Here is a 12790-nt window from a genome sequence, read left to right as displayed (position 1 = left end):
ATCTAAGTATCGTTTGGCCTGCCCCTCCTGCTGCTCCCTGATCAATGTCTGTGCATGTAATAGCACGGGGAACGAGGAGGAAGCGATCACTGAGCTGACAGGTCGGCGCTCGCTTCCCCTGGATTATCGTGCCCTGTAATACATTATTACTGGTTATCACTGGGTTTGGTTGCCGTTAATGTTCCTTTTGTTTGGGAAGATGAAAGCTCATTTCTAATGGCAATGATATCTGAGAAGTGATGTTGGGAAGCAGATGGCATGTAGGTAAATGGGCGGTATTATTTCTGGATGTGATGTGGACAAATAACAGAGTATTAGGACAGGCAAACCGCTGCCGGTGTAAAGGTTGGCTCTGGGCCTGGGTTTCCATGAGATGTCCCGTTTCCTCGTCCTGATGTTTCCTGTGTGCACACCCCGGAGCTGTGGTCGCACACTTGTCGGGCTGCATTCTTTCCCCTCATGTGGGCAGGAGGAGTATGCGGCATGGACTTTACCTCATGTAGTTGTCTGCGTTCACTCCCTAACCCCGTGTACGCCCGCCTTAGAGATTGCATCTCAGTGAAACTGGTGGTATCAAGCTGGAAAAACCAGCGAGAGAGGGCAGGAACACTGGGGGAAAATATGTACAGGGTCAGGTGGTTGATGTACAAACCATATCGACACTAGCGGAGTGAGTGAGGGAAGCGGACTGCGTTGTATCTGGCTGAAGTGTTATTACTAGAGATGAGCGAACCGGGTTTGGGTTAGAGTCCATCCGAACCCGAACGTTCGGTATTTGATTAGCTGGGGCTGCTGAACTTGGATAAAGCTCTAAGGTTGTCTGGAAAACATGGATACAGCCAATGACTATATCCATGTTTTCCACATAGCCTTAGGGCTTTATCCAACTTCAGCAGCCCCGCTAATCAAATGCCGAAAGTTCGGGTTCGGATGGACTCATGCATGCTCCAGGTTCACTCATCTCTAGTTATTACCAACGGCCTAACTATAGACATGGAGGGGGAGATTTATCAAACATGGTGTAAAGTGAAACTGGCTCAGTTGCCCCTAGCAACCAATCAGATTCCACCTTTCATTCCTCACAGACTCTTAGAAAAATGAAAGGTGGAATCTGATTGGTTGCTAGGGGCAACTAAAACAAATCTACTTTGCACCAGTTTGATAAATCTTCCCTTGGAGCTCCTGAGGTGCAGTGCTTTCTGTGTTCATGGTCTACGTTTGCCCACTGTGTTAATCAGATTGGCCGAGTGGGCAACCACATGTGCCAACCCTGATCATGGGGTGGGGGGGGGGGTCAGTATTTTTGCGCAACTCCACTCAAAACGCATAACAAAAGATGTATCCTATATCGCGTGACCAAATAAAGCAGGAATGGGGAATATACAATGATGGAGCAGCTCTCGGCCATGTAGTGATGAACTCTTTATGAACAAGGAGACACGCCAACCTCTACTAGCCTAAGGGCCCTATTACACGGGACAATTATCGTCCGAAAAATCGTTATATCATTCAAATTTAAATGATATACGTTCTGTGTAATTGCAGGCAACGATCGAAAAATCGTTCATGTGTCGTTGATCATTGATTTAGATCTGAACCTAAAATGATCGCTAATCGTTCGCTGTAATTCCACATTCGTTCGCTCAAGTTCCACATTTGTTCACTAATCGTTCAGTGTAATTGCACATTGTTCATTGTTTTGCTGGGATCAGAAGGAGTAAACGATCATTGTAACAATGGCAATAACGATTGTAGTAACGATCCTAACTAACGATTATCGCTCTGTGTAATATGGTGAACGATTTCAGGTTAACAATAAACAATCTTCTTTGCGATTGTTGTTAATTGTTAGAAATTGCTGCGTGAAATTGCTGCGTGCAATAAACAATCTTCTTTGCGTTAGTTGTTAATTGTTAGAAATTGCTTCCGCCACTTCCTTACACACCGGGAGCCGTGTGGAAGCCCCGGTAGGCCTGAGTTGGGCCCAGGCTGGTGTAGGTTGACGTGTCTCCTTGTCCCACCTACTGAAGTTAATAAAGAGTTTATCACTACATCGTTGAGTGCCGCACCATTGTTCCTATATTTTGGACATGTCATTTATATTCCTGTTGCGGCTGAGCGCCATCCATAGGCTGAAGGGGTTTGATATATGGAATAAGTAGTTATCATCATCTAGGGAGAGTATATGATGTGAACAGTGCCCAAGTTGCATGATCCTTCACGGTCCAGTAACTGTAGTATCTATCTTTCCGCTTTCTCTTTTTCAGATGGATCTCTTTGTAGGACGCCCCCTGGTGGTACAGAAGAACAAAGGACACAACATGAACTTATGCCATACATTGATGACTCTCCGAGCTCCTCTCCTCAGCTCAGTGCTAAGAGCCACAGCAGTAGGGACACCCTTTCCTCAGCGTCCTTGGATTCCAGCAAATCGGTCAGTGGTGTTGATTAAAGAGAATGTGTCAACTTTTTGGCTAATGAGAGCCAGTTGTCTAAACATGTTTATTCTATTTTATGTTTTTGTTTTTTTCATTTTTTTGTATGTTATGATGGAGGCAGCCATATTCTCTATTTGCAGCATTTAAAGGGGAACTATCAGCAGGTTATATGAATCTAACCTGCTGATATGTCCTTATTGCGATTGGCGTGCAGAGGAGGATAGTATGTCTCTTACCTTCCTCCTCGGCACCGTTCCCGTTCTGTTAGCAGTTTACTCTTCGGTCCAGAGCACCATTAGGAGCACTGCCCTGTCCACATAGCGTTGAGCTGGCCCATCCGCTCCAATGATTATCATTATAAGGAGCAGGCTGGCTTGGCACTATGGGGAGGGGGCAGTGCTCCAAATGCTGTTCCAGACAGAGGAGTAAAAGACTAACTGCCCGACAATGGTGCAGAGGAGGAAGGTAAGACATATACCTTCCTCCTCTGCACTCCAAGCGCAGTAGAGAACTATCAGCAGGTTAGATTTGTCTAACCTGCTAATAGTTCCCCTTTAAAGAGCCCAATTGGGCTGATATGGATTAACGATTATCGGCCTTACTTGGCCGATTACTGACTGTTATGGCCGATAATCATTTAGTGTACTTGTGGAACGGCCCCGTATCGTGCATCTAACAGCAGGTCCACCACACTTGATATCCTTCAGTTACTGAGCTTCTGTCCGACATAATGAGTTTCACATCTACCGTCCAATACCGAACTCGATGAGCGTATCAGCTGTGCATGTAACGCTCAAGGCAAGATCTCTGCTATGGCTGCTGGCTAAGTATTGCCCATGTTTTGCCTTGATGGTTTTCGTCTGCTTTCAGAATGAGTTGGATCTGGAGAAGGGCCTGGAGATGAGAAAATGGGTTCTGTCCGCAATATTGGCTAGCGAAGAAACGTACCTGAGTCACCTGGAAGCCTTGCTGTTGGTAAGTATATAGATGTTACTATGCCTTTCTGTCTTCATTTGGTCCACTGAGCTAATATACAATTTATTTTATGTTTTTTGGTTTTTTTCTCTCCTACAGCCGATGAAACCTCTGAAAGCAGCGGCCACAACTTCACAGCCAGTTTTGACCATTCAGCAGATCGAAACAATTTTCTTTAAGGTCCCCGAATTATACGAGATCCACAAAGACTTTTATGATGCTTTGTTTCCCAGAGTCCAAAAATGGAGCCATCAGCAACGGGTCGGAGATCTTTTCCAGAAACTGGTGGGTGAAGCCGTAGGCTGTCATACATAATTCACTGCTTAGGTGCAATTTGTTACTGGGAAAATATTACAGCGTGCCTGTCGTTTGAGCAGACTTCAAACATGTTATGGCCATATGTCGTAAGTTTGTATTGGTGGGGGGTCCGGGTGCTGAGACCCCCACTGATCACTAGAACAAAGCAGCAGAAATGCTTTATTTCACAGGTGGACAGTGTCACCTAGGCGGGGCTTCACAGCAGTTTGGGCCCCCTCTCCTATATGGACAGTATCACCTAGGCGGGGCTTCACAGCAGTTTGGGCTCCCTCTCCTATATGGACAGTATCACCTAGGCGGGGCTTCACAGCAGTTGGGCCCCCTCTCCTATATGGACAATATCACCTAGGCAGAGCTTCACAGCAGTTTGGGCCCCCTCTCCTATATGAACAGTGTCACTTAGGCGGGGCTTCATGGCAGTTGGACCCCCTCTCCTATATGGACAGTGTCACCTAGGTGGGGCTTCATGGCAGTTGGGCCCCCTCTCCAACATAGACAGTGTCACCTAGGAGGGGCTTCCTGGCAGTTGGGCCCCCTCTCCTGTACGAACAGTGTCACTTAGGCGGGGCTTCATGGCAGTTGGGCCCCCTCTCCTATATGAACAGTGTCACTTAGGCGGGGCTTCACGGCAGTTGGGCCCCCTCTCCTACATAGACAGTGTCACCTAGGAGGGGCTTCCTGGCAGTTGGGCCCCTCTCCAATATGGACAGTGTCACCTAGGCGGGGCTTCACGATAGTTGGGCCACTCTCCTATATGAACAGTTTCATCTAGGCGGGGCTTGATGGCAGTTGGGCCCCCTCTCCTATATGGGCGGTGTCACCTAGGCGTGGCTTCACGGCAGTTGGGCCCCCTCTCCTATATGGGCAGTGTCACCTAGGCGCGGCTTCAGGGCAGTTGGGCCCCCTTTCCTATATGGACAGTGTCACCCAGGCGGGGCTTCATGGCAGTTGGGCCCCCTCTCCTATATCACCTAGGAGGGGCTTCCTGGCAGTTGGGCCCCCTCTCCTATATAGCCAGTGTCACCTAGGAGCGGCTTCACGGCAGTTGGGCCCCCTTTACTATATGGACAGTGTCACCTAGGCACGGCTTCAGGGCAGTTGGGCCCCCTCTCCTATATGGACAGTGTCACCTAGGCGGGGCTTCAAAGCAATGGGAAGATAGGACTCAACTGCCATGAAGCCCCACCTAGCTTAACAATGTTAACCGATGAAATGAAGCGAGAGTAATGGGGGGGGGGGGTTATAGTATCACTTTAAGGAATAATCTGGTGGATTTATGGTAATATCAGGTAAGTAGATGCTGATATCCTCCCACTTCTTATATGTGAGGTGAACTGTCCCCCCCCCCCCCCCAATGATTTTACTTCTGCTTTAAATCCCATTCTCACCTTGCACATGCATTTTCACCTTTTTAATTCTTCCTTTGCTCTTTCCATGTACAGGCCAGCCAGCTGGGTGTGTATCGCGCCTTTGTTGACAACTATGAGGTTGCTATGGAAACCGCAGAGAAATGTTGTCAGGCTAACGCTCAGTTTGCTGAAATTTCAGAGGTGAGATGTTTTATCCCTCAGTTCTTGAAATAACGAAAATTTGTGTAATATTCAGGTGTGCTAAAAAACAACAACACACAAATTGATATAGGAATCTATTTATATGGAACTGTTATGGGGCAGATTTACTAAAGACGCTGATCTTTAGCCGTTCTGCAGTGGACTGCTCTGCTCCCAAGCGGCGCGTTTGTTGCATGTGCGCCTATTGTATGCCACAGACTGAACCAAAGATTTAGGGAGTACTCCGGAAAAAAAAAATTCTTTCAAATCAACTGGTGTAAGAAAGTTTTATATAGATTTGTAATTTTACTTCTATTGAAAAATCTCCATTCTTCCAGCACTTATCAGCTGCTGTATGTCCTGCAGGAAGTGGTGTATTCTCTCCAGTCTGACACCGTGCTCTCTGCTGCCATCTCTGTCCATGTCAGGAACTTTTCAGAGCAGTACAGGTTTTCTATGGGGATTTGCTGTTGCTCTGGACAGTTCCTGACATGGACAGAGGTGGCAGCAGAGAGCACTGTTTCAGACAGGAAATAATACACAACTTCCTGCAGAATATACAACAGCTGATAAGTACTGACAGACTGGAGTTTTTTAAATAGAAGAAAATTACAAATCTATATAACTTTTTTTTTTTTTTTTTTTTTTCTGCAATGTACTCCTTTTAATCAAAGATCATCTACAAAGCTATTGCAGTCGGCCAGATATGGAAGAGAGTAAGCGGAATTGATGGAGAAGATGATGGATGTAGTAGTAGTTATGACCCTGTATGGATAGGGCCTCTCTCCTGGTGTATAGCGCTCTAGTTTAGAAGCAAGGGGTTACTGCTGGGGGTTGAGAGTGAAGTTCAGACCTGCGGGATGGCTGGATCTTGTGGTGCGTTGCAGCTCCTGACTTGTCACAGTCACTGACTGTGGTGTCTCTCTTTAATCTCTTTGGGGGTCTGCTGTAGAGGTTTTAAGGGGGCCACACCTGTGTCTCTGTTGGTAACAGACCTTGTGGTTTCTTGTGATAACTCCCTGTTACTGCTTTCTGGGCCGATGACACAAGATGGCGGGGGCAACCAGACAACAGGGAGGTGGTGCAGCAGTAACTTCTATACTGAACAGCTTACTTTGAGGAAGGCTCTTATACAATCCAGTCCACGTACAGTTCTTTGTGATGGCTGCCGCCCTAAGATAAGTTACTGTGCTGGTGTGCAGAGGTGTTTGTAGTCGCCTGTAACTGAGAGCGTCACTCACTAGTGGGTACTTTCTTAACTGCAGTCATTGTTATTGTCTATTCAGTCTCCTTCCTCCAGTTCTCAGCTGCCACTTTCTGCTGAAAACACAAAAATCTGTGTGTGAGCTTCTCTCTCTCTCTCACCCTCCTCCCTCCCATCTGAGACGGCTGATGTATACAAGTCCCTGGCAGGTTTTATCTGCAACATTGTAGCTTCTTTGTAATGCCAGAAGGATTAATCACAGTGGGTTTATCAGCAACTTGACCTAAGATTAACCCTCCCAGCACTACAAAGAAGCTACAATGTTGCACATAAAGCCTGCCAGGGACTTGTTTACATCAACCATCTCAGAAGGGAGGGGAGAGACTGTGAGGAAAGCTCACACGCAGATTTTTGTGTTTTCAGCAGGAAGCAGCAGCTCAGAACTAGGAGAAGGAGACTGAATTGATAGAATAGAAGTGAAATACACAGTTTCAAATATATAAGCAGCTTGTATGCAGTCCTTAGTGATATTCTACCTTGTACCAGTATATTTGCCACACTCTGCATTAATGTACTAAAACATCAAGTCTTACCCATAATGAACTGTAGGGATGATGTGACATATAAAGGATATGCTCACAAGGAATGCTGAAGTGACTGACCCACATGGAAGTATTATTTGGCTGTTAGGGATCATTTACATAGTGCAACTTAATATTATTATTTAAAAAAATGTATATCTATATCTAATTTTTAACCTGGAATATTCTTGTTTCCAGAACCTAAGAGCCAGAAGCACACGCGAGTCCAAGGAGCAGCCAGCTAAGACGTCCCTGGAGGGTGAGTGATTGTATATAAGTTAGGGAAGGGCCGGTTGGCATTGGCCGGGCACATTTGGACATTTTGTGATCTTTGGAAACATTACTTCAAATTGGCATTGACCTGGAAAGCTGGAATATTGGATAGTTCTGGGTGTGTCATCCTGTGTTATGCTGTAATGGTAAAATGTACTCACCCTGTCTGTTCTTTGTTTCTAGCTCTGCTCTATAAGCCAGTGGATCGTGTGACGCGCAGTACACTTGTTTTACATGTGAGTTATTTTATACTTATTGACAAAAATCTGTCAATGTAAATTTTTGCATAGTACACCCTTAATCGTACACCAGTGATTTTTGGCTTTAGTCAGTGGTATGGTCTAAAGCCCTTAGATTTTATGTGTTAAAGAGGTTATCTGTTTAAATTTAAAAAAAAAAATATATATATATCTATATCATCCCCCCTGGAGACCTAACAATTCACTCCATACTTGTTATTTTCAATTGTTATTCAGTCTCCTTACTTCAGTTCTATCAGTTCTAAGCAGCTGTTTTCTGCTGAAGACACTAAAAAGTGTGTGTGAGCTGTTCTCTCTTCTTAGGCAGCTCATGCAAAGTAACTTTGTAATGCTGGGAGGACTTGACCTCAGATTTACCCTCCCAACATTACAGAGAAGCTACAAAGTTGCAGCTAAAGCCGTCCAGTGACTTGTTTACATCAGCTGTCTCAGAAGGGAGGGGGGAGGAGGGGGTTGAGAGCAGGGCCGGACTGGGACTTAAAATCAGCCCTGGCAATCAGACCCCAGCAGCCCACATACCATATCATGGATATCCGTGTAAAATACGCGCTATAGCAAATTCTGCTTCATTTAGCCATGTCCCCACTACTCCCTTAAACATGTGAACCCAGCACCAGCACCTAAAAATAATGCTATAACATAATCTGCTGTGGATTTGATGTGGCATATATATGCATTTATTTTAACTGATTAAATCAGAAGCATCAAAACCGCAATGGATTAGGTATGAACGTTCCCTTAAAGGGAACCTGTGAGGTCTATACCAGGTGCACAGCTGTAGATCCCAGCGTACAGGTCAGGGACCGGACCTTTAGTCCATTGTAAACTATTATAATCATTCTTTTAATTACCAGCTGAAGTGTCAGAGAGGCGGAGCTCAGTCACAGCAGCACTCTCTGCCCCCGCCCCTTCCTGCTCTGACTGATGGACGTATAGGTTAGTGCTGCTGCTGCCGCTGCCGTTGTAAAACTTTAGTTGGTAATGAAAAGGACAATTATAAAAGTTTACACTGGACTAAAGGTCCTGTCACTCCTGTCTGCTGAGATCTACAGCCCTAGACCAGGTATGGACCTCACAGATTCCCTTTAAAAGGAGAAAAATATAGCCACTTTCTTCCAGAAACAGTGCCATACTCTTCTTCAGTTTGTGTGAGGTATTGCAGCTCAATTCCATTGAAGTGAATGGAGTGAAGTTGTAATACCTTTACATAACCTGAAGCCAGGGATGGTGCTGTTTTTGGACAAAAGTTACTATATTTTTTAAATCCCTTTTATCCTGACTATGTCTGCACTCCATATAATGGCGGTATAAACAGTAAGGTTTTAATTATTAAAATGTGTCTGCTGGTTGTGATCTCATGTGTAATCAAAGCTACAAAATAAGCTGCTAGATAGATATTTCCTACTGGACATCTATCTATCTATCTATCTATCTATCTCCTATCTCCTATCTATCTATCTATCTATCTATCTATCTATCTATCTATCTATCTATCTCCTATCTATCTATCTATTATCTATCTATCTATCTCCTATCTATCTATCTATCTATCTATCTCCTATCTCCTATCTATCTATCTATCTATCTATCTATCTATCTATCTATCTCCTATCTATCTATCTATCTATCTATCTATCTCCTATCTATCTCCTATCTATCTATCTATCTCCTATCTATCTCCTATCTATCTATCTATCTATCTCCTATCTATCTATCTATCTATCTATCTATCTATCTATCTATCTATCTATTATCTATCTATCTATCTATCTATCTATCTATCTATCTCCTATCTATCTCCTATCTATCTATCTATCTATCTATCTATCTATCTATCTATCTATCTATCTATCTATCTATCTATCTCCTATCTATCTCCTATCTATCTATCTCCTATCTATCTATCTATCTATCTATCTATCTATCTATCTATCTATCTATCTATCTATCTCCTATCTATCTATCTATCTATCTATCTATCTATCTCCTATCTATCTTCTATCTATCTATCTATCTATCTAGAATTTTCTGTGCATGATAATACTGTCATAGTTAATAACACCAGTAAGCAAATATTATCCCCATACTGTACACATTACTGCCATACTGTTACTAAGCAAACCCACCAATATTGCCAATACTACCAGTATATAAGTAACAAATAATATCACCCCACCATGAGCACGGCCATTATCACCACATAATGAATAATACAGTTACACTGTGACTGAATACAATCCACTATATACAACACTAATATTACCAATAATACGAGTAATACCATCACACCATGCCCACTACCCTCAGCATACAGTGACTGGATAATACCACTATACTGGCACCAAATAACAGCCACTATATAAAGACCAATATTCACCCAGAACAGTGACCATAGAACACAGGTGTCACACTCCAGCTGTTACAGAACTACAAATCCCAGCATGCCTGGACAGCTAAAGCATGACGGGAATTGTAGTTTTGTAACACCTGGAGGGCCGGAGTGTGACACCCCTGATACAGAAGTAGATCCCAGCTGTATAATGGTCCTGCAGACCTTAAAAGTGATGATTACAATTACATTCCGGACTCACAGTAGGCGTCTTCTCTGCATGAAGAGACGTCCACTTTTCCTTTTCTTCTCCATCTGGCTCCGGCCATCATGAAGGCTTCTCTGGCCAAGACTCCTCTCCACGGGATCTGTCAGACAGACATTTTAGGCTTCATGCTCCAGCAACATCCTCATCTATACATCCCCCCATATAGAATAGCCCCCCCTGCATAACCCTATATAGAATAGCCCCCCCCCCGCTGTACATCCCCCCATATAGAAAAGCCCCCCCCGCTGTACATCCCCCCATATAGAAAAGCCCCCCCGCTGTACATCCCCCCATATAGAATAGCCCCCCCCCTCCACTGCACATCCTTCCATATAGAATAGCCCCTCCTTGCATCCCCCATATAGAATAGCCCCCTGTGCATCCCCCCATATAGAATACCCCTCCTTGCACCTCCCCTATAGAATACCCCCTCCTTGCATCTCCCCTATAGAATACCCCCTCCTTGCATCCCCCCTATAGAATACCCCCTCCTTGCATCCCCCCTATAGAATACCCCCTCCTTGCATCCCCCCTATAGAATACCCTCTCCTTGCATCCCCCCTATAGAATACCCCTCCTTGCATCCCCCCCCTATAGAATACCCCCTCCTTGCATCCCCCCTATAGAATACCCCTCCTTGCATCCCCCTATAGAATACCCCCTCCTTGCATCCCCCGTATATAATACCCCTCCTTGCATCCCCCCCCTATAGAATACCCCCTCCTTGCATCCCCCTATAGAATACCCCTCCTTGCATCCCCCTATAGAATACCCCCTCCTTGCATCCCCCCTATATAATACCCCTCCTTGCATCCCCCCCCTATAGAATACCCCTCCTTGCATCCCCCTATAGAATACCCTCTCCTTGCATCCCCCCTATATAATACCCCTCCTTGCATCCCCCCCCTATAGAATACCCCCTCCTTGCATCCCCCTATAGAATACCCCTCCTTGCATCCCCCCTATAAAATACCCCCTCCTTGCATCCCCCCTATAGAATATCCCCCCTACATCCCTCCATATAGAATACCCCCCCTGCATCCCCCATATAGAATACCCCCCCTGCATCCCCCATATAGAATACCCCACCTGCATCCCCCCATATAGAATACCCCCTCCTTGCATCCCCCCATATAGAATACCCCCTCCTTGCATCCCCCCTATAGAATACCCCCTCCTTGCATCCCCCCTATAGAATACCCCTCCTTGCATCCCCCTATAGAATACCCCCTCCTTGCATCCCCCCATATAGAATACCCCTCCTTGCATCCCCCCTATAGAATACCCCCTCCTTGCATCCCCCCTATAGAATATCCCCCCTGCATCCCTCCATATAGAATACCCCCCCTGCATCCCCCCTATAGAATACATCCTCCTTGCATCCCCCCATATAGAATACCCCCCCTGCATCCCACCCATATAGAATACCCCCTCCTTGCATCCCCCCATATAGAATACCCCACCTGCATCCCCCAATATAGAATACCCCCTCCTTGCATCCCCCCTATAGAATACCCCTCCTTGCATCCCCCTATAGAATACCCCCTCCTTGCACCTCCCCTATAGAATACCCCTCCTTGCATCCCCCATATAGAATACCCCTCCTTGCACCTCCCCTATAGAATACCCCTCCTTGCACCTCCCCTATAGAATACCCCTCCTTGCATCCCCCATATAGAATACCCCTCCTTGCATCTCCCCTATAGAATACCCCTCCTTGCATCTCCCCTATAGAATACCCCTCCTTGCATCCCCCCATATAGAATACCCCCTCCTTGCATCCCCCCATATAGAATACCCCACCTGCATCCCCCAATATAGAATACCCCCTCCTTGCATCCCCCCTATAGAATACCCCTCCTTGCATCCCCCTATAGAATACCCCTCCTTGCACCTCCCCTATAGAATACCCCTCCTTGCATCCCCCATATAGAATACCCCTCCTTGCACCTCCCCTATAGAATACCCCTCCTTGCATCCCCTCATATAGAATACCCCCCCTGCATCCCACCCATATAGAATACCACCCCTGCATCCCACCCATATAGAATACCACCCCTGCATCCCACCCATATAGAATACCACCCCTGCATCCCACCCATATAGAATACCACCCCTGCATCCCACCCATATAGAATACCCCCTTCTCCTTGCATCCCACCCATATAGAATACCCCCGCCCCCCATCTTCCCATATAGAATACCCCCCCCCCCCCCATGGCCACTAGTGAAAGAGGTAAAAAAAAAACACACATTCTCACCTTTCACCTCGCTCCCCAGCAGCTTCTTCTTCCCGGATGTTCGGTCCACAGCTCTTCTCCCCGGTGCAGAGCGGCGGCAGCTCCTCTCCTCTTTCTGCTCCCAGGTCCTCAGCGGCGCGTCAGGGAAGTGACGTCAGCCGCTGGGGACCTGGCAGAGGTGCCTGCAGACGTGCCTGCGCGCGGCACGTCTGCAGCCCCGGGCCGGCCCTGACACCTTTCAGATGCCGGAGGGGGCTGAAGACCAGCCCCCCCGCTCTCCGGCCCAGCCCGCTCCTTACTGGCAGTGCCGGGGGCCAATGGAGCGCAGCCGCTACAAGCTGTGAGCGTTCATCT

At 46.3% G+C, this 12790-nt stretch overlaps 1 protein-coding gene across 4 annotated transcripts in view; it reads left to right on the top strand.

The window, feature by feature from the left end:
* Nucleotides 1-12790, top strand: part of BCR (BCR activator of RhoGEF and GTPase) — a 52910-nt gene that overhangs the window by 19973 nt on the left and 20147 nt on the right. For 3 of the 4 annotated variants that reach the window (XM_069961202.1, XM_069961201.1, XM_069961203.1), the window contains exons 2-7: nucleotides 2268-2434; nucleotides 3309-3413; nucleotides 3513-3698; nucleotides 5174-5281; nucleotides 7265-7325; nucleotides 7523-7575. In XM_069961202.1, the coding sequence (XP_069817303.1) occupies nucleotides 2268-2434; nucleotides 3309-3413; nucleotides 3513-3698; nucleotides 5174-5281; nucleotides 7265-7325; nucleotides 7523-7575 (680 nt within the window). Of the gene's footprint in view, nucleotides 1-2267; nucleotides 2435-3308; nucleotides 3414-3512; nucleotides 3699-4682; nucleotides 5021-5173; nucleotides 5282-7264; nucleotides 7326-7522; nucleotides 7576-12790 lie in introns of those variants that run through there. The other variant, XM_069961204.1, reaches the window with a different exon arrangement.

Source organism: Dendropsophus ebraccatus, chromosome 3 (assembly GCF_027789765.1).
Source record: "Dendropsophus ebraccatus isolate aDenEbr1 chromosome 3, aDenEbr1.pat, whole genome shotgun sequence".
Classification (NCBI taxonomy): domain Eukaryota; kingdom Metazoa; phylum Chordata; class Amphibia; order Anura; family Hylidae; genus Dendropsophus; species Dendropsophus ebraccatus.
The sequence above is the reverse complement of the archived record's forward strand: the minus strand, read 5'-3'. Positions and strand labels throughout refer to the sequence as shown.